Source organism: Cynocephalus volans, chromosome 13 (assembly GCF_027409185.1).
Source record: "Cynocephalus volans isolate mCynVol1 chromosome 13, mCynVol1.pri, whole genome shotgun sequence".
In the NCBI taxonomy this organism is placed as follows: domain Eukaryota; kingdom Metazoa; phylum Chordata; class Mammalia; order Dermoptera; family Cynocephalidae; genus Cynocephalus; species Cynocephalus volans.
Window position 1 is genome coordinate 53,267,244 of NC_084472.1, and position 20,738 is coordinate 53,287,981.

The 20,738-nt window shown below is 42.5% G+C and overlaps 1 protein-coding gene across 8 annotated transcripts in view; it reads left to right on the forward strand.

Annotated features, from left to right (window-relative positions):
* NEDD4L (NEDD4 like E3 ubiquitin protein ligase) overlaps nucleotides 1-20,738 on the forward strand; it is a 139,365-nt gene that overhangs the window by 59,857 nt on the left and 58,770 nt on the right. For all 8 annotated transcript variants that reach the window (XM_063076566.1, XM_063076565.1, XM_063076567.1 and 5 more), the window contains 5 exons: nucleotides 5,127-5,177; nucleotides 13,251-13,312; nucleotides 13,456-13,558; nucleotides 15,182-15,348; nucleotides 19,885-20,017. In XM_063076566.1, coding sequence (XP_062932636.1) covers nucleotides 13,266-13,312; nucleotides 13,456-13,558; nucleotides 15,182-15,348; nucleotides 19,885-20,017 — 450 coding nt within the window. In that variant the 5' untranslated portion in view covers nucleotides 5,127-5,177; nucleotides 13,251-13,265. The remainder of the gene's footprint in view (nucleotides 1-5,126; nucleotides 5,178-13,250; nucleotides 13,313-13,455; nucleotides 13,559-15,181; nucleotides 15,349-19,884; nucleotides 20,018-20,738) is intronic.

Sequence of the window (20,738 nt, forward strand, 5' to 3'; positions counted from 1 at the left end):
GATCATGGCACAGGGAACTACACCCTGCAGACGAGAAGAGCCATGAGTAGGATGCCTGTGAACAAACACCAAACCTTCGTGGTACCTGAGCTGGATGGCTTCTCTCTCTTCAGCACGGTCTCTCTCTGATCGGTCTCTCTCTGATCGGTTCTCCTCCAGTGCGCAGGGGACCTTTCTGACACACCGTCCTCACCACTTGTTCCGTTTAACATCCTCATGCATCTTCTCTGCCCTAGGAGACTGTCCTCTCACGCAGGCAAACCACACAGGGCCTTGTAGCCCAGACGCGGCTTCTGTCCCTGCTACCAAAGTCCCTATCGGGCCCCTTGTCAGTGACAGGCCTTCCCTCAGTACTCGCAGCTTCAGCTTTGTGCTTCTGCTGCCATCATTCCCTTCCCTCCTGCAAACTCCTGCTTTGTGACCCTGTTTGAAGATTATGTCCCACCTAACATCATAGCTGACCTTGACCCTTTGCAGAGTTAGTCACTTCCCCCTGGGTATTCCTGCAGAATTCTAGTCAGGCCTGTGTCTTGTATCAGCTACTGTGCTGTGTGATGACTGTCTTTCCAGAGCTGCGCAGACCCCAGCCCCCCATGGCAGTTGAGCACACACAGTGTGGGAGTCCATGTGGAGATGTGCTGGAAGGGAGAAACACAGTCTGTCTGTGGCTAGGGAGGAAGAGATTCTGCACTCAGCAGTGCTGCTCATAGTCTGTGTCCAGTTCCCAAAGTTCCCAGCATTGGCACCCTTGGTATGTACTGGGTCTTAGTGCTCCTGTTGCAAAATCTGCACCTCCTATGGCCCGCGGTTGACCCTGTACCTGGAAGATGGTCATATTTGGAGTGGGGCGGGGGGACATGCAGGGAGAGAGAACTGAGTGTTCTCGAGACTCCTCCACCCTCCCAGAGGGAGGGGACATCAGGTGCATTTTATCCCCTGATGTCACAGCTGATACCTGGAGTACCTGGACTTGCTGTGAGTCCACAAAGGAGTGTCTTCTCTCAGCCCGGTTCTAGGTATGTGCCTGGACTAATGCCAGACTGCTGGTTTAGGGCTGCTGTCGTCTTTACCAGCACAGTTGTTCTTGGCTCTGTCTACCTCTCTGTGCCTTCTGTTTTTGTTTTCTGAATTTCAAGAAAAGCATCCCTTAAAATACATGGTCTTCCTGATCACAGATACAGCCAGCATGGTTTAGTTCTGCCTGCCTTCCTGTGAGCTTGCTCTGACATCTCGTTGACATGGAGGGTTTGTTTGTTGTTATAAATAAGAACCAGTGTCTCCAGGACACACCTTACTCTGTTTTAGTGAATGGCAGCTGAAGTACATCCCTTACCACCAAAAACTAAATGGCGAAGGAGCTGGAGGAATGAACTGTATGTGTTTTTATCAACAAGGACCTGAGTTTTGTTTGTGTTATGTGTTTTGGTGTGTATGAAGTGACTTTTAGAGAGCGTTGAAATCATTGTTGCACTTTTTTCTTTGAGTAGAATGCCACGTGACTGTTATTTGATTAAGATAACTTTATTTTGAATCAATTCACCTTGAAAAGCAGGAGGCATCACCCAGGTGGTGAAAAGGTGGATTTTATAATGCCCAGTGTGGGTGGAGGCCAGCCATTCTCCTGTCTGCGTGACAGAGGCTGATGTGTGTGCTAAGTAGGAGGAACAAGAATATTCTTCCTTCCCTTTGTCTGTGGCGACAGCACTGGCTTCACGCTTTAATGAGGAATGAAACACGGTTGAAAGACTAAATTTATCATGACATTCAGGTGGCTCCCCAGACAAAAAGCTGTCAAAGAGTCACTGTATTTTTAACATTTGGTCTAAAAGCTTCTGTAGAAGTTACTCAAGCCATTCATTATTTAGATAATTCAGAGCACATGCTTCCAAAGGCGCTCTAAAAATATACCTCTTCCCCACATCTCATCGGTACTGGTGCCGGCCTGTGCAGCCGTGGAAGGAAGCAGCGGCCAGAGAAGTTGCATTAAATAGTTTAGTGGGAAAGCAGAGGTTACTTTTCTGGCTTGGTGGTAGAGGGAATTGTGGTGTTTATGTTGCTCTGGAGCATAGAAAGATCTTATCAAACTCTATCTTTACTCTTTTAGTTTATATTCTAAGATCTCTATATTTCTCTTTCATTTGTCTTAAATTCTAAATGTGATTTTTTTTGGAAGTCATTACGTAATGACTTCTAGGGTAAAACCCCAAGCAGGAAATGCCAGTATTCACTGTATGAGTGAAAATTAATTTGGTTTTCATATGTTCTTGTGGTTAATATGATGCTTGATGGAAATAATTTTGTCATGAAAATTATTAAAAATCGATTTGATTAATGTTTGTATAAGTTGGTATGAGATGTCATGCTCTGGTGGAGACGACCTAAGGATGTTGTCAGGGCCTGGAATATTGTCCCTCCAGGGCCCATAGGTGTCCTCAGCACCAGCTACCTCCTGACTTCTCTTACCATTGAACAGAGCTGTCCCTTCAACACTCTAGTGTTTCCTCTCAACATTAAAGCCACAGGAGGCTCTCTGATCCTCGACTAGGTCCCTTCTGTGGTGTTGAAGACATTTTTAAAAATCAATGTAGTGTCCTTAACCTAAATATTTTACATTGCCTGAACTTTCTGTAGTTTGGGCAACAATGGGATGTTTTGAAACCAAAATCTCTCAACCAACTACCTCTTCCATTGACTGGTGAAACATTGGTTTGAGCCAGTGCATTTTGACCATGTGCCGTTCTATACTTGAAATAAAAAATAATTTTATTTCCACCTCCCTTGATGTAAACCAATAAGAGCCTTCTGTTTCGTTTAATGGTGAAGTAGCTTCATCTTCAGCTGTTTTAGAAATTTTTTTTTAATGTAAAGAGAAAACTTGATAAAGTATGAATGAAGTTTCCTGCTTTACCATGCCTCAGGGATGGTCAGCTGTGTCACTTGAGGGAAGGAACAGTTGGAATAGGAGGTAGTGTTAAAGAAAACACACAACATGAGCATTTTAACAGCACCCCCTAAAGTCTAATCAAACTGTGCTGTCATCAAAATCCCTTCTCATCCACACAGTTTGGAGCAGGCATCCCATGAGAAGCCCAGAGTTGGTACACAGCTTCGCTTCCCTACCAGTTACTGAGATACTGTGCAGAGTATTGGTTAAGAGCTGGGCTCTGGAACCAGCCTGCCCAGATAGAAACCTCAGATCACACGCAACTCAGGTTTGCCATCTGTAAAATGGGCATAATAACTGTGCCTGCCTCCTGAGGTTGTTGCAAGGACAAGAGCCTATGTGGAGTGATCTCTGCATAAGGATTTGCTGCTGTAGCCATTAGCGTTGGGCTTCTGGGCAAAGCTTAAATTATTTTATCTTTAGAATTCTAACATCTGTCTTCCTTGCAAAACAGCATGGGCACATCGATGTTTTGTGAATTTTTGCTAAAATGCACTTAGGTTAATGATTCGTGAATTGCCTTTCAAAGATATGAGGTTATGCAACAGAGCTTTGTCTAAATCAGTCTCTGTCTGATGATCGTGCCCTGTGTCCTTTTTCTTCACATATTAGCAGCGGGAGGAGAAGAGAAGGGCAGGTGGCAGTACCACTTACTCACGTTAGGTAGGCGCACAATGTGTATGATCAGTATTCGGTGAATTTCCTTTTTCTTGATAGTAGTTAACTGACATTTGCACTAACTTTAAAATTAGAATGAAATCAGGCAAATGGAGAATGAGCAGGCAGGCTCCCTGCCTCCTTGTGTTAACTGTCATCTGCATGAGTCATTGGGGATGTGGGGATAGGACCACGATCTAGACAGCGAGGCCATCAGCACTTCCGAGGCCTTCTGCTGACTGCTGCTTTTGCTACAACATACAGAATTTACTGGCACCTCCCTTTCAATTTTATGCCAGACTATGCATCTCCCTGTTGGGTTGCAGCAGATATTGCCGAGAAAATAAATGAAAACCTTATCAGAAGGATTGGGGCTGGTCTCACTCTTCATGCACACCCGAACAGTGGTGACTTTGATTTTGATTATCCTTCCTGCATCGTTTAGAGGAGACAGATGGTTTTCCAGTTAATCAAATTTTTAAAATCATCTAAAAGGAAGTTTCTAAGCCTGAAGCAAATCATTTCAGTAAGTCTCATTCATATTTACCTGCTGCTGCATTTTAAATGGAAGAGAAAGTTTTTCAAGTATATTTGGAAAGTAGTGTCTGAAAATTAGAAAATTTCACCAGCAGAGTGAAAATAAGAGCCCAGGATTCAGAGCTCAAAGGTCTGGATTCTCTTTGGGGCATGTCCTCAAGCTAGCTGTGAGATAGTTCTGATTACATCTACAGAACTTTCCAGCTTTTATATGTTGGGAGTACAGTGAAAGTAACTGCATATTTTATGTGAAAGTGACAAGTCATTGTGTCCCGATTTGTACCTCTAGTCATCTGAATAGTAGAAGCCAGGCCACAAGCCGTGTCACTGCAGGACATAGTATGAACATGGCCTGTCGGACTCCAAAGTCTAGGCTAGTGACCCCTGAACCTGCATTAGACTTCCCGGGTGACTCCCAGAGTCTGAGATGGGACCAGTGAGCACCTCCAACTGAATTTCACCTGGGTGGTAGATGAATTTCACATGCCGTGTGGTAGATGGAGGGAGGGGAACACCATGTGTGTCTAAAAATTAGCAGAACCTGATACGTGAACATGGATTCTGAAACACAGGATTGGAAAGGTTTTTGTTTTTGTCTTTTAATGATATGCAGTTTATAAGATTTATCGATGACTAGGCTGTATACTTTTTCCCTAGACTCTGAGCTCTCAGGAAGCTTTTTAGTTATAGCACTTAATAAGTACTTGTTAAAATGTTTCCAACATTTCTTTAAACTGGGCCCACCTGCCTCCAGACCCTCTGTGGCCTTATCTCTTCTATGACTGACCATTTGGTGGCTGGCACCGGACAGAGACTCAGCCAGGCTAATGGGGCTCCTGGGTGCCAGCCACCTGTGTCCCCTGGCCTGCTCGTCCACAGCACCCATGCCAGGCCCTTCGCCTTTGCTCTGTGGGTAATGAAACATTTTCAAGAAATGTTGACATTCAGTGAATTGATGGAAACATTAACTCTGCTTTTTTCTTAACAGACACGTGACGACTTCCTGGGCCAGGTGGACGTGCCCCTCAGCCATCTTCCGGTAAGGACAGTTCCGTGCTTTGTCTTGCCTGCCGGGGTCAGCGGTTTCTGCTGGTCTTTTAGAGTGATATCTCTTCAACACGATGGAGGGACTGAAATGAAGAGATGAACTCTGCTCTTAGCTCTTTTCTGGAAAGTGGTTCCTCAGGCTGGTAGAGGATAACTTAGCTGTGGAAACCAGGTGCATCGACTCATCGAAGCGTTCCAGCTGCATCGCCCTCTGCCTTCTCTTCTGCGCTTTACCTCCTCTGCCGTCGTGTGACCCATCTCACAAAACGGCCATCTCCTGCTCTCATGCCTTCCTTCTTGTCACCTAATACGTTCGCTTCCAAGTTCATCCTTTGGGTCTAATTGGGTGTTTGTTCCCTTTGTCTAAAATCGCACGTGCTATTTCTCTTGAATCCATCTGTACAAGCTAGGGATTCCCAGATTTTGGTGTATCGTTTTCTCGGTACACATGGAGACAAAAGAAAAGACACTGTTCACTCTGAGTGAACTTGTCAGCTGGGAACACCCGTCCTAGATTAAGAAAATGCACCAAATCAGCACATGTGGTGTTGCTGCCATTTTCCTCCCCTCAGATGAGTAGCACGGAGTGTCTGTGGGCCTGGATCTGAGGCCAGGGTGGTCACCTGCAACACGAGGTGGTCTAGATAGGATATGAGACAAGACCTGGAGGCCTCAGGGAAGGCAGATCATCTCATATTCCAGCTCTAGCTTTCCAGATTGTTCCACCCCTGCTGCCGGCCTTCTTCCCCTGTGCAGCACAAAGTGACATAAGCAGCAGCTAAGAAAGAGAAGTCAGATGTTTCTGCCTTACAAAGGCATTGTGTTATTTTTTAAAATTCTTTGGGTGAGCAAGTAACATAAATAGTCTATAAACTAAAATGACTTAAACCACCTAGAGTGAACCTCCTGCTGTGTTGAGAGTGTGGCTGTTACCGTATGTTAAATACCAAGGAAGACTGTGCCTTACCAAGGAAGCTTTGAAGATGTGTTGTGAAGGAATGTGACTGCAAGCAATTCACTCTTACTTACTCAGGGGAGCTATTAAAGAAGAAAGGTTTCAAGTGCATTCCCTTCCAAAGGATCGGAAGCAAAAGTGATAGCCTTAAATTATTTTCATTTGTTTCTCTATAAAACCTGAAGCTCCGAGGTGCCTCAGGAGGGCACGTGTGTGCCTTCATGGGGCTTATACATGAGATGGGTCCCATAAGCCATCAGAAACCTGGTTATCCTTTTCAGGTCACATTGAGAGGAAATCGGTGTCTCAACATTGGCGAGGAGATTCTCTTCACATAGTTCCCCATCAGTAGGTCTGCTGATGCTCTTCATGTTCAGGCTGGAATCTTCTCATGCTTTTTATACACTGTTGGTTGGTTGGCCATTGCTTTCATGGATGTTCCAAACCCACCTTTTCCCTAATGTAAAAACAACATCTTGGCCAAGGGAGATCATTTACTGATACTCTCTAAGAGTCATAAGTGAATTTTTAAAAAAAAATTCACCATGACAAGCTCCTGTTTGAGTGATTGAGTGGCTGTTAGTTTTGAAAGTTTGGGCAGGGCTCCCAGAGAATAGAAGAGGCTCCTTTTCAGAGACCAAGGCGGTTGATGAATAGTTCAGCTTCAGATTTTGAATGGAGGCAGGGCCAGTGAGCTTTCAAAGAAGGAAGTGGTGCCCACACACAAGGCTAGAATAAAAACCAGCAGATTAAAGAAGATGGAACAGCGAATCCCAGAGAAGACTGTGAGTACTTTGACTGTGAGTTGAGTCAGCTGAGCAGTGAGTCCTCCCGATTATGTGTGTGTCAAAGGCTAGCATGTCTAGTCTTCAAGTGCCATAATCTCCATACTCAAAATTGACTAGCTTTTTGGAGCCAACTACAGTCAAGCAGATGGACCATAAAGAAAAGGAAAGGAGCAAAGACACATTCTTTATCTTCCATATGATGATGGAACCCAAGTAGCATATTTTGAATGGATGTGGCCTCGGGCCCAGGATTCGAGGTCGCTCGCATATGTGTATTTGATCATTTCCATAGGACACTTATGGGAAAATTGCACAGTGCCCGTTGTGTTTTGTGTGATAACACACAAGTGTGAGAGTAAGGTAGATGTTAGCATTTGAGTGTGTTTTGTGGAGTGAATAATGAATGCTCTGTCCTTGTCAGTTATGTGAACATTGTCAAGGCAGATTATATATGGATTCAATATTTGTCAAAATCATCAAATTTTAGATAAAATAGGATGATAAAGAAAATGCCCCAGTTGTCTCTTTATCAATGCAGGAGGACAACGGAGAGCAGAAATGTGGTCAAGTTGCCCTTGCCCACCCACCCAGGCCTTTTTCAAGGTTTAAGGAATCTCATTGGGTGTTTGATTTTTAATTGATTAGATACTGCTTCATTAGCCAATAGGGAATTGATTCCTCCATCAACTATTTACCGGTAGGCAGGATTCTAATCTTTGAGGCTAGATCAGTGAAGCAAGTTGCTCCCTCACAAGCTTGGCACTGCCCAGTATGGTGGCAGCCACAGGTGGCAGGTGCGTGTTTGAAATGAGCTAGTGTGACTGAGGAGCTGAATTTGTCATCTAATTACATATTAATTCCTTAAGACTTAAGCTTAAGAAGCCACGTGTGGCAAGCAGCTCCCTCCTTGGACAGCACATGTGAGAATCAACCAGAGTTCCTGGCTTTATGTCAGTAATGAGTGATTCTGGGTCACTTTTCCTCACATAATAATAATATGGGGGGGGGCACCCATAAGTGGGAAGACTCCTAGCCCCTCCAGTTTCACTTGGTGATTTTTCCTTCCACTTTTCCCTCACCTGAGGCTGTTTCCTCCAGTTGTACATATGTAATACAGCAACAGTATTTCATTTGAATAATGAAAAAAGGTTCCAAGGTTTGGAATCATAGAAATCAAGATGAAGAGAAGTAATTTATATTGTTTCTTAAATCTTTATTAGCAAATTACTTAATTGCCTGTGCTTCCATATTGACATATAGATTCACCTATTTATTTTAAGGCATTTCAAAACCAGGAATGAGGCATTATTTTGTTGCTCACGATATTATGAACCTTTATTCCTTTAGAAGGAATAATCAAGTCTCTGCCTTGATTCTGGAGTTGCCTGTGTTGAGTGTGGCTGTTATCCCTGTCAGGCAGTGGAGGGACAGGAGTCAAGACAGCAGAGCTAAACTTAGTGTCATCTCTCGTGATGGTTAGGACATTATTTTTAATGATGTAAATATCCTATTTTGTGGTTTCTATGTGTGTGTTTTTGAAAAATAAATGTCATAGACCTAGTCGTTGATGTTGCTGCAGAACCTTTCCTTGCTGAACTTCTAGTGTGGTTGCCAGTGGAGACTGGTGTTTGCAATGTAAAACCTTGCTTTCGAGGTCTCAGGATCGGTTCTCCGAAGCTGTCCCCTATTTGCAGCCGTAAATTCTCTGATGTAAAGGTAAACTGGAGGGTCAGAGTGTCCCCCCTCTCAGTGAGCCCCTGGAGCAGCAGGCCCTTGGGTAGAGGTAAACCACATTACCAGCACGTTGGCATCTGGACCTGGCCTTCGTACTCCTCAGCTCACCGCCATGTGTTGGGCACCTGGATTAATTAAGTGCCCTGTCGGGTTCAAGTTGGAGCTCTGCCAGGGAGATGAGCAAACAAGGCCACTAGGAAAGGAGAGGCAGGGTATGGAGGGGGGCTGGAAGTGGCTGCGCTCTGCATGGTGGAAAGGCATGACCTCCATCGTCAACTGCAGTGGGAGGAGGCGGCGCCCACTCCCTTTTGTCCCCCAAGTGGGGGAGGACAGAGTGATAATGAGGGACAAAATAACTCCTTCTCCCCGCTTTGATCAGATTCCTCAATGCTTTGTACTTATCAGATGTTTCCAGATGAAAGAAAATAATTTTAGAGTTGGGATTCACTTTCCTTCTTGGCCTGCAGACTTAAGTCTTCCCAGTTTTATTTGGGACGGTTGAGAAATGAGTAAGAAATAGGATGCAAGGGGTCTAGAATGGTATGGACCTCGGTTTCCTTTGCTTCTGTTCCATGTTTGTCACTCGTTTTCGATATTTCTTTTTTATTTTATTTATTTTTGAGGGGAGGAGTGAGTAAAAGAAGGAGGAGAGCCAGGGAGGGTAGGTGGAGCTAGCAGGCCAACCCTTTATGCCAGGCGGAGAATTAAGGCAATGCAAACTCATGCTCCAGGAAGTCTGCAAAGGTCAAGCTTGAGAAGATGGGCATCTGTCTATGGGGAATTGTTGACTCCCATCTCGGAGAAGGGCGAGTTGCCTAGGCAACCTTAATCAACTGAAGTGTTCCTTTCTGGGCCTCTCTTTTCCCTGTAAAATGAGGGTATTTGCATGGACAATACCACGTTTCCATCCGGTTCTGAGATAGAACATCTTATCTGTTCCACTGTGTTTACTAAGCGGAGGCAGCAGCCACCACAATGACATACATGTTACCTAGGAGATTTTGGCAGCACGAAATTCTGGAGGCACATGGAGGAGATGGGAAACTGATTTAGGAAGGTTGTTGTTGCCTGATGCCTGTACCACAGCTTAAACACAGCAGCCTCTCTGTTTTTCTTTTGGGGCACCAGTGGCAAACTTTGCTGTAACTGTACTGTGATTATTGATTTTTTTTTTTTTTAAGATACCATGTTCATACTTGTGTCATTACAAGTTTGTTTGTTCCTACAGTAATTGATAACTTGTATCTACTCCTTAGGGACTGAAATCACTCCAAGACTGTACTAACAACAGAATGAAATTTCTGGCAGGTGTCTGTCTGCCTGTTTCATCTCTGCCTTTGCCAGTGTGTCTGCCCTCCCTTAGAGCCCCCAGCACTCACACCCCTGCCCAGCTGCAAAATCTCTGCATCTGTGGGCAATGCCCTGGTGCAGAGAGAGTATTTTGAAAACATAAATTTCTTCCATTTGTCAAGTGCTACTTAAGGCTAACTTTTGAATTATAGTTTTCCTACAGTGAGGCATTTTGGGTTTGGTGGTATTGTTTGACGCCCTAACTGAACATGAAGGTGACTTGGGAGATCAGCGTTCTTGTGCCCCATGTGTTTATGGCTGGAGGCAGGTAATGGTTCCCTCTCACATGTGTGGAATTCAGTATCATAGAGCTTGGAGGGACTTGGAAAGACATTCTTCCACTCTTGGTATTTTCCATGTGAGAAAACCTGGGCCCAGAGAGGGAGGTGACTTGCCTCACCATCAGCAGGTCGGTGGCAGTGCTGGCCTTGACCCTGGGTCTCCAGTATCATCGTGTGCTTGCAGTGTAGTCAAGGTCATGGGTGGGCTGAGCCTAAGGCTTGGGTGCTTCTGGTAGTTGCATCCAGGTTTTGAGTCTGGGGTCCTAGTGAGACCTTTCCCTTTCATTTGCCTGCATAATTATTTACCTCACTCCACGTCACAGTGACCACACTTCTGCTGAAAGCACCTACTTTCTTTAAGGTGAAAGCGCAGTGCATCCAAAAGATTTTCTTCAGAACGCTCATACCCTGGGACAGGAGGCAGCGTTATGCACTTTGGCCAACAGTATCGATACTGTTCGCATCAATCTGCCAGACAGCTCTTTCCCAGGAACACCTCCAGTGCCATCCTGGGAGTCTGCACTTAGCTTTTCTCCAAGGAGCATGATCTGGTTGGAACCTGGATAAATGCCAAGGAGAATCTTGTAGTTATCTACCAGATTGTCATCTTGCTCAGACTAGACAATTTCCATGAAGGTGAATTTGCATTTTCAGTGCCCCGCCTGTTATTGCACAGCATTGAGTTGGCAGTGCTCATAAGCGACATGATCACGTAGGACTGGCTGCTGGTGATATGATGGCCAGCATTTGTTAGGTGTGCCAGGCCCCCTCATGAGGAGTTTATATAAACCAACTCGATTGATTGATTTAATATTCACAGCGACCCTATAAAATATGGTTACTGCCCCATTTTATAGATGAGGACACTGAAACCAAGAGATTAAGAAACTTTCCCTGGTTTCTGTAAGTAACAAAGTCAGGCCCCAGACCTGAGAGATTTTGCCTCTTGACTTGTGTGGTATTAGTCATTTAAAGTGCATAGCATGTGGACAGATTCAGAGTCCCTCTAAGCTCTCTGGTTTTCTCTTTTTGCTCTGTTGCTCACTCTGCTGCTTCTAGATTCTTCATGCCCATGAATGATCCTGTTTATCATGGCTTTGCTCATGTTTGATTTCCTGAGCTTAAACTGTCCTTCCTCCCAGTGCTCCGCCTACTAAGAGTTTCCCATTCATTTTGGATTGGACCAACATCCCAAAACCGTTTCAATCCCCTAGTCAGAATCAGTCTCATCCTTCCACTCAAGTCTCATGGAATGTAACCTCTGCCTTAGCTTCTAGTGAATTGTTAATGATGGCCCCTCTTACCTAGTTGTAATTGGAAGGGTTGATACCGTGTTGTATCCACACCTTATACATGCTATTGCTCTGAAGCTATTCATTGGTTGAATAAATGAAAATAAGGGATTCCAGCAATACTATTCTCGATTAATAGATTTTCCATCACAAGTGATATATATTTGGAAGCTTTTTTTTTTAGAAACTGTTTCCAGAATGTCTGTTTACTGCCTTAGCAAGAATGGTCTAGAAAATATAATTTACTTTTTTTAATGATAGTGAATTTTCAGGGCCTCTGTAATTTATTACAGATTAATTTGAATTAATCAGCTACTTACGTGAGTGCCTACTTAGTGCCAGGCAATGTTCTTGGCACCACTAATACAATGATGAACAAATCCAAGTCTCTGACCTCTTGGGCTTACATTTTAGAAGTGATGGATGATAATAAACTAGTAAGTAAATAAATGAATGAGATAATTTCAGGTAATGATAAGGGTTAGATAAAGCGGGATAATATGACATAGGGTAATACGGATAGGGATCTCTGAGGATGTGATCTGGGATCTGAGGCCAGATGGAAGAGTGCAGACAATCATGCCATCTGGAGCCTGAGCTGTCCAGCAGAGGGACCTGCCAATGCATGGGCCCTCCGGCACGAGTAGATATGATTTGTACACATGACTGATGAGGCCAGGATGGATGAAATACAAGGAGTAAACAGTTACTGGTTCACAATAAGGTTAAAGATAATTAAAAGCCAGATCATAGTTGACCTTGTAGGTCATAGGAAAGAATCTGCATTTTATTATAAGAAGAGTAGGAAGCCGCCGGCAGTTTAAAGCAGGGAATGACATAAACAGAAAATGTTTCAAATATAAATGCATATACACACACACACCTGACATAATAAATCATCATACTGTGGTTTCTCTCTTTCTAAAAAAGTAAATATTTAAATTGTGTTTAATTGGAAGTTCTAGGTATTTGAGGTTTTACTACATATAGTGTTTAAAAATTAGTGAACCAGAAGCACTTATTTTTTCAGTTTTCTGCTTTGTTAGGCCAATGGACTTTGCACAGTAAAATGAGTACTGATTTCTTTTAAAATGAACAAATATCCCAGTTATATGCATGTAATAAGCCCCAGCAGAAGGCTGATTGGTGCTTCCTAGGACGATCTGTGCAGGAGATCTTTCAATTATCTTAGGCTGATGACATGATATTTTAATGTGAAAAATAAAGTAAAATTGCCATCATAGATGAGGTCTTGTGTGTCCTGTTAACTGTGCTCTTCGGTTTCTTGAGTCACAGGGTTAACAAGGCACCAGTGACCACTGCTTTTCTGAAGCTAATCAGCTCTGCAACATTGAGGCCGCACCCTGCATTTAGAAATTAAACTTGGCAATGATGGCTGTAATTTTGTCATTTGTCGATGGCCAGGATTGGCTCCTAAAACCCGATGTGGATAGTGACATCTAGTGGACCTTGAGTAGATAAATTCCATGGACTATCAGACTTAAATTAATTGTCTGGTACTGGGTGAGGAATTGTCTGGTACTGCTCTTTCATCTGTGCCACGTTCTGAACTGTGAAAATGTGTTGTCGGTAATCCAGTTTGCTGTATCTAAACTATGAAGTCATCACGAGTACTGAAAATTAATTTACTTTTCCTTCCTGTAGACGGAAGACCCAACCATGGAGCGACCCTATACGTTTAAGGACTTTCTCCTCAGACCACGAAGGTGAGCTTGGCGTTCTGGGTGGGCGTGCCCGTCCCCTGGGTTTCACCTGCCAGTCTCCTTAGAGGATGATGTCAGAGTCACAACAGACACAAAAGATGTAACCAGGTCGTAGCCTTTATAACCAGTTTTCTTCCATTCTGTAGTCACAAATCTCGAGTGAAGGGATTTTTGCGGTTGAAAATGGCCTATATGCCGAAAAACGGAGGGCCAGATGAAGAGAACAGCGAGCAGAGAGAGGATGTGGAGGTAAGCTGAGGCACTTCAGGCTGGCTCTGTCTTTCATGCCCAAGATCCTATTTCTGTTTCATGTTTCACTTCGAGACATTACAGTTGAAGTTTATGAGGCTTAAATACGGAAAAAAAACCTAGCCCATGAATCTGTCTGATAGTCTACCAGTGCATTTGTTTCAGTTAAAAAGATGAAGCGTTCATTTTATGTTACAGCTAATCACTGAAGAGACATCTTTAGACAGTGCCCCACTGTCTGTATTCTGTTGCTGGCCCCACTGCTATGGGAATTCTCCATGCACAGATAGATTTCTGTCATTGCTTTGGACTTTCAGCTCTTTGTAAATTCCTTTTAGCACTTGAAATTGCTTCAAAGTGAACAGAGTGCTTTAGAAAATCTCTTCCAAGTTCATTTGGCCCACAGGTGATGGCATGCAGTAGAAAAGCGCTCCTCTAGAAATACCATTTTGGAATGCCATTTTTGCCCTCTTGGCACACGGCTGCCTTCTCCCTTTCTGGTCACATATCAAGGCTGCAGGTCCCTGTATACCTTTGCAGCACACATCTCAGACAGTGGTGTATTGTTAAACAAATCTTCATACTGTTTTGAATGTGTCCTTTAAACACAGCCTTTTGGGGCTTATTTTCACATCTGTTTGCAGCTGTCGCGTGTATGTGATACGTGAATAATGTGTTGTGGGCAAGTTAACCAAACCCCCTCCAACCAAGAGGTCATGTTTCCAGGCAGTATTTCGTTTGTGAGCTTGCTTTCTCTGTGTGCAGAAGAGGAGAGTGGGTGGTAGACAGTTATGAATGTTAAGATTTTATAAGCACATCAGGTTTTTATCTCAAATCCAAGGAATTTTTTATAGTCTTCTTGCCTTCCAGTTGAAGTAACCCATGAATTACCTAATTTTCCAGTGACTTCACCAAGGGATGTTAGGAAGGGAGTACTTAATGACTAAAATATGCATTGCAGAAATGTCACTCTTCACTCTGGTACCGTGAAGCCTGTTGATGTGGAGGCAGTGACTGTGGAGTGTCCTAAGTGGAGAGCAGCAGCTTCCAGATGTGTCTGGCTCCTGCATTTGTGCTAGACACAGAACAGAGGCTTTCCTTCCTCTCAGAGCAGCCTTGGGGCTGCCCTTCCTGGGCCTCCTGGTCACTATGCCATGATTTTTTTTTTTTTTTTAGCACTTAGTTCATCCTCTCCATTCCCTCTTACCTTACGAAGATGTTGAAAAGATCACTGTTGTAGGGTGACCCAGGTCATCGGCACCACTTCGTGCAGCCCTGGAGGCCTTCAAGTCCAAATCACAAACATGAAATATGCAAAGAGTATAATGGGATGTGAGTAACTTAACAGGCTGTGAGTGTCCAAATCTTTGTTGCTCCATATCTGTGGTATAGTCATCTTAGAAGACAACACAGTTAATTGGCCATTGCTGAAAAGATTTTTGAGACTCTTCTAGAACTGATTTCTTGACATTATTTGGCCATTCATTCAAATGTGGCACACGAAGCCATTGCAAGAGCCGTGGTGCAATGGAGCAATGAAAAAGGACACAGGACACACCGTGGTTGCCTTTCGCTCACATCTGCAGACCCAACCTCAGTCTTCCATTTGCCTCCATTCCGCAGCACGGGTGGGAAGTCGTTGACTCGAGTGACTCAGCTTCTCAGCACCAAGAGGAGCTTCCTCCTCCTCCTCTGCCCCCTGGGTGGGAAGAAAAAGTGGACAACTTAGGCCGTACCTACTATGTCAACCACAACAACCGGACCACTCAGTGGCATCGACCGAGCTTAATGTGAGTACTGTGTGATGTCGGGGACACGTAGTCCTGCGTGGCACAATCAGCTGCAAACAGGGCAACTCTCTGGGACAAGGGTAGGAAGTAAATCCTACATTCATAAAAGCAGATGGCGTGTGGTACATCAAGACCCCTCTTCATTCAGGTAAAGGGCATGCGAGCAGGTGGCATTTGTGCATGACAAGGAGGAAGCCGCTGCCTTTGTGTCACGTGCCTCCATTTTCACCATGAACTGATTTATTTTGTATATTTTCTTTATATAGATTCCTGAAATACAAAGAAGTGTTGTTTTTTCTAGATTTATCTTATGTGTGGCGATTATATTTTTTTCCCTCCTCTTCAGCTTCCCTACCTGACCGCCCTAAGAATGGAAAACAGTGGGCAGATTGGCTTGTAATTCTTTTTTCTTTAAGTTTTTGGATTTTTATTCTCTTTATTATTTGATTTGGAAACCCTCACGAAAACTTTTTTTTAAAAAAACATGTATTATCCCCTTGATACAATCAGAAACACATGGGAGGGTTGCAAAATCAGAATTAGGAACTATTGTTTATTTTAATCCCTCACCAGCTTCAGGGGTGCAGCACACTGATTACTGTTTCATTTCCTCAGCAATTTTGGGTTTGCTTGATAGCAAATAAACACTAATTAAACCTCAACTACTATAAAAATGGTTTTGAGGCAGCTTGTTGTTAAATCATACTTAACAGCAAGACCTAAATCTATTGATCTACATAAAGGGCAAAAACAAAATAGTCAGGAAAAGGAGATATTATCCTAGAAATGATGAGCTTCCTAGCAGCCAGGACAAGGAGGGCAATTATAAATGAATTACGTAATTTTCAGTATGTAATAAAAACAAGTATTTTGGGTGATAATTTTCTCTACGACCCAGAACTCTGAAAGAAAATTGTTAATGATGCTTTATAAACAAGTGGTATTAGCAGTATGATGATGGATGGTTTTCTTAAAAGCTCTTTTATCTTTACAAATTGCAACAATATTCCACACATGACTGTGGGTGGAGAAGGTGGCCAAGTCATCTGGTCTAGGTTTTGTTTAATTTAGAGAGAAAGCTTACAGAAAATGAAACAATGAGTAGCCAAACCTTGCTAACCCCCCAAGTGGGTTCTTGTGAATATCAGCTATTCTCCGTCAGCTTTGGGCTGCCCAGCATAAACATTACTCCCTTGTTCTCAGGACAGCATAAATAGAACACCTGGATAATGTTGAACTATTCTTTGTTAAATTTTTTTCCCACAGAAATAGAAATGGTTTAGTTCTTTTTATTTATTACTTATTTATTTTTTACTATTTCTTTTTGGTTAATGACCATAGCTATTAAAACTATAATAAGCCATTTGGCTATGCTAGTAGCCATTTATAGTAAAAATGACTTTGGATCCACCTTGGGCTTGGTTACTTGTAGTGATTAGAAGAATCTTGGTAGCTACATCCTAAGCAAAATACCATTATCTCCCTTTGCTAAACAGCATGAGAAAGGAAAACTGAAAAGAGTAATCTGTGATCAGAGTATCTTATGACCTCTGTAAAAAGTGACCCATAGCAACTCACAAAGGAAGAAATAGTAATAGCTAATATACACCCATGGAAAAGTGTTCACCTTCCTTAGTAAGTGTCATGCAGATGGAAGTCTATATTTGGGGGATAAATGGGGAGAATGCTGCTTTCTCAACCTCACAGAATTGTGAAACTCTAGTGGAATTTCTGAAAAAACACTTCATGTTTTTTGAAACATACCATCTCTGTGGTGGTTTCACAGGTGTATACTTATCCCCAAGCTCATCCAGCTGGTACACATTAAATATGTACAGTTGGTTACATGTAAAACATATATAAAAAAAACCCATCTTTGGTGGTAGTGTCCAAAGAACCAAAAAAATGGTATAAGTTTTGTATGATGCTGGCTCACCAGTAGTCCAGAGCATGAAGGGGAAAATGCGGTTCTTAATCTGTGTTCAGGTTCACATGTGGTTTCAGGGGAAGTCAGAGGCCTGACTATCCCCATCAGAGACACAACAACACTAGAGGGACAGGCTGAGCCAGGGAGGGCGCCAGCAGGACCTGATGGCACGCAAGGGGGGCCTCGTTTCTGATGGGCGTGCCTTCTAGAAAGCGAGAGAAAAGTTAGATAAGGAAAAACTCAGTTTCCACATCTTCTTCATCCCATCTGAACCATTTTGTGGCTTTAGGGTTCTTTCTCCTTAACTTTATTTGGCGTGGCCAGAAGCCCTCAGACTTCCCAGAATTATTTTTAAGAATTGTTTTAAATCAAAAATCATTTTTTTTTGTAATTCACTTTTCACAAACTGCCACAGCCCCCTTCGGACGAAAACTGATACTGTTAGAAGGATCTTGATTAAAAGGCTGTATCTGAGGAAGTCAAATAGTGATTACCATGTGCTAAGCAAAGAGTTGGGCCTACCTTGGAGATGCTCATTCGTGCCCAGTTTGCTCCAAACACTGAAAATGGATTTTGTTTTCAGCCAGCTGAGAACAGGGATGTTTTGTTTGTCACGGACTTCCCCTTGCCCTCATGGTATTCTTACGAAGTCCTTCTTCATCCTGGTCTCCTGCAGGACCTGCCACCTACAGTCATAAACACAGTTCATTCAATGGCCCAGCTGCTTTCTGCTTACTTTCTCTTGTTCCATGGTCCTGTGGACATGGTAGAACCCCTTCCCCTGGCTATTTCAGATCTCAGTTTATAGGGGAGTTTCTTCCTCTGGGGAACTGCACCTTTTTTAACCAGGTGTCCTCAAGTGCCATGTGCTTCCCCTATCACAGCCTGTTTGGGCTGGGACTGTTTTCTTATTCACAGATCTACCACACGTGCCTGGCACAAAGTAGGAGCTCAGCAAAATGCATTTTAAATGGATGGCTGATAACAAATAAGCCACTTCTGAAAGTGATGCCAGGCACATGGTTTAGTGACCTGTTTAGGCCAGGTTTGGGCCTAGACTCATAAAATCACAAATACAGTATTACAGTGTCTAACATTTCCAACAGAGCTGTCCTCTGTAATCATTCTATTTTTGTGGTTTCGGAAGGTTTATTAGTATACTTGTGTTTTCCATGATTTTTAATTGTTTCTTGTATGGTCATAATTATGTTAGTTTTTCTGAAGATACTTCTGTTTATTTAGTGTGCTGTTTTATCTAGTTATAGCTGAATATAACAATAAGATATACAGGATGTATATTTCTGTTAGAATGCAAAAGTTTGTTTTGGGTGTGCAAATACTATAAAACTTTATGAATTCATATTTTAATAATAAGGAATTACGATTAAACATGGATTAAATGGAAGCTAATCATCACACTCCCCCTTTACCAGTAAAATTAGTAGTGTAAAGATGTTTGATGGAAATACTTAAACTATTTTGGAAACTCGTGTTAAAGAGTCACCTATTTAAAAAAAAAAAAAAAAAAAGAGTCACCTATTTATTTGCTAATTGCAGTCTATTCGCTACTGTTGCAGGGGCCCGGCAGGCTCTTTATTGGGATATAGTGTAAGTTAATTTGAGAATGTATTAGAAACTTTAAAAACTTATGTTTTAGAAAGAATCTATGATGAGCATTCTTGATTACCACTATTTCAATTAGTCTGAAATAATGTTTTCAATTATTTTAAGATACTAATTTGCATCATAGTTTTTGTTAACTGAATGCGGTGTCTTACTGAAAGTGTCTGTGAGAGTTTTCTCTGAAAAACGTGTTAGCATTTAAACTTCTACCCTAAAAATTTCTTCCAAAAGATGATTGTCTGTAATTTACTGCAAAAAAAGTTTTCAGGATTGAATCGATGCTTTCAGATCCTGAATTGAGAGTGTTGTGTGATAAAAAAAAATAGGGTATGCTGGCACTGCAGTGTTCTTTACATCCCAGGTGGTTTGAGGGGTTGTTTCCTGATGTTTATTTGGATTTTTAAAAGCAGGTTGAGGTGGGGAAAGTGCAGTGTCTTGATTTTGAGATTCTGTCAAAATGAGCTAGAAAGCAACTGAAAAAGATTCACTTTGGGGCAGGTTTACTTCCTCCAGGTCACAGTTCTGAATCTGTATTGTTTGTACTCTTTGGTCAGTTGCTGGTGACAAAAAGTGTCTGCCTTGTCACTGCTAGACCCCAGGCCCCCCACAGAGTGTCTTGACTCAGTGACCAATATGTATGGGTTTGCCTGTCACCTTTCCTTCCAGAGGCCTGACTTGTCACGGTTTCTTTTCTTTCTTAAATATTAACGTACATTTTTAAGTATATGCCTAAAAGATGCTCAAAATATTATGACTGATACATTTTAAAAACTGCATTTATTTGATTGAAGTGAACCTTGAACTACACATTTAGCCAGGAATATGGTGGGAGAATTCTCACATTTGATGACCAGCTAATTGTCAGCATTTGGCACTGACCTTTTAGCAGGTGAATAGCCCTTGGTGAGGGTCGGGCTGTTGCCGCAGGGCCAGTTCTCAATACCTCCTCTCCTCTTCTCACATCCCCCTCACCTGTGCGCTCCCAGGGACGTGTCCTCCGAGTCAGACAACAACATCAGGCAGATCAACCAGGAGGCAGCACACCGGCGCTTCCGCTCACGCAGGCACATCAGCGAGGACTTGGAGCCTGAGCCCTCAGAAGGCGGAGAAGTCCCTGAGGTACGAGGTCCCCTGCTTGCTGCCTAACTCTGCAGCTCATTCTTTACATGGTCTCCAGGTTGATTTTATGTCTACTTTTTTCTCTCAGTAAACATTGTCTAGGATGTAAAGATTATGATCTCATAGCTAAATGATTAACATAAGTATTAATTAGGAAGTTATTTAAAAAGCCATATTTGACAAATATATGTTGCTATATTTCAGTAGAAAAGGGAATGGCATTATTTTTAGTGTGAAAATATTAAGCCCTTTTAACTTTGTAATTTATTTTTGCCCAGGGCCTAACCACATCTCAGTAAATGACAACATGCTTATAATATCTGAGCAATCGAATGAACCCTATAACTTGTTTGGGTATCACCTGCAAGTTCTTACTGAGTTGTTTTGACGTCTTGAGAGAGATTTTACAAGTTTGAGTGAATAGAAATGTTTGTAATTTCCCTTTAAATATCATGTTAGTGAAAAGAATTATGAATTAAACAACAAATTAGTGATAATCTTCCATGCTGTCTTAACAACTCCATTTGCTCACTAGAAATCCATTCTTTTTAGACATTGTGTTAGAAAGATCATTCAAAAGATGTTTTAGTGACCAAAGTTGGAAAAGCAAAATCAATGATACCGTAATAAATTCTCTAAAGGTTACTTTATACTAGTGTTTAATTACAGCATGTAGCATCAACTGTGAGTCCTCAGCAATTAAAGAAAATCCATGAAAATC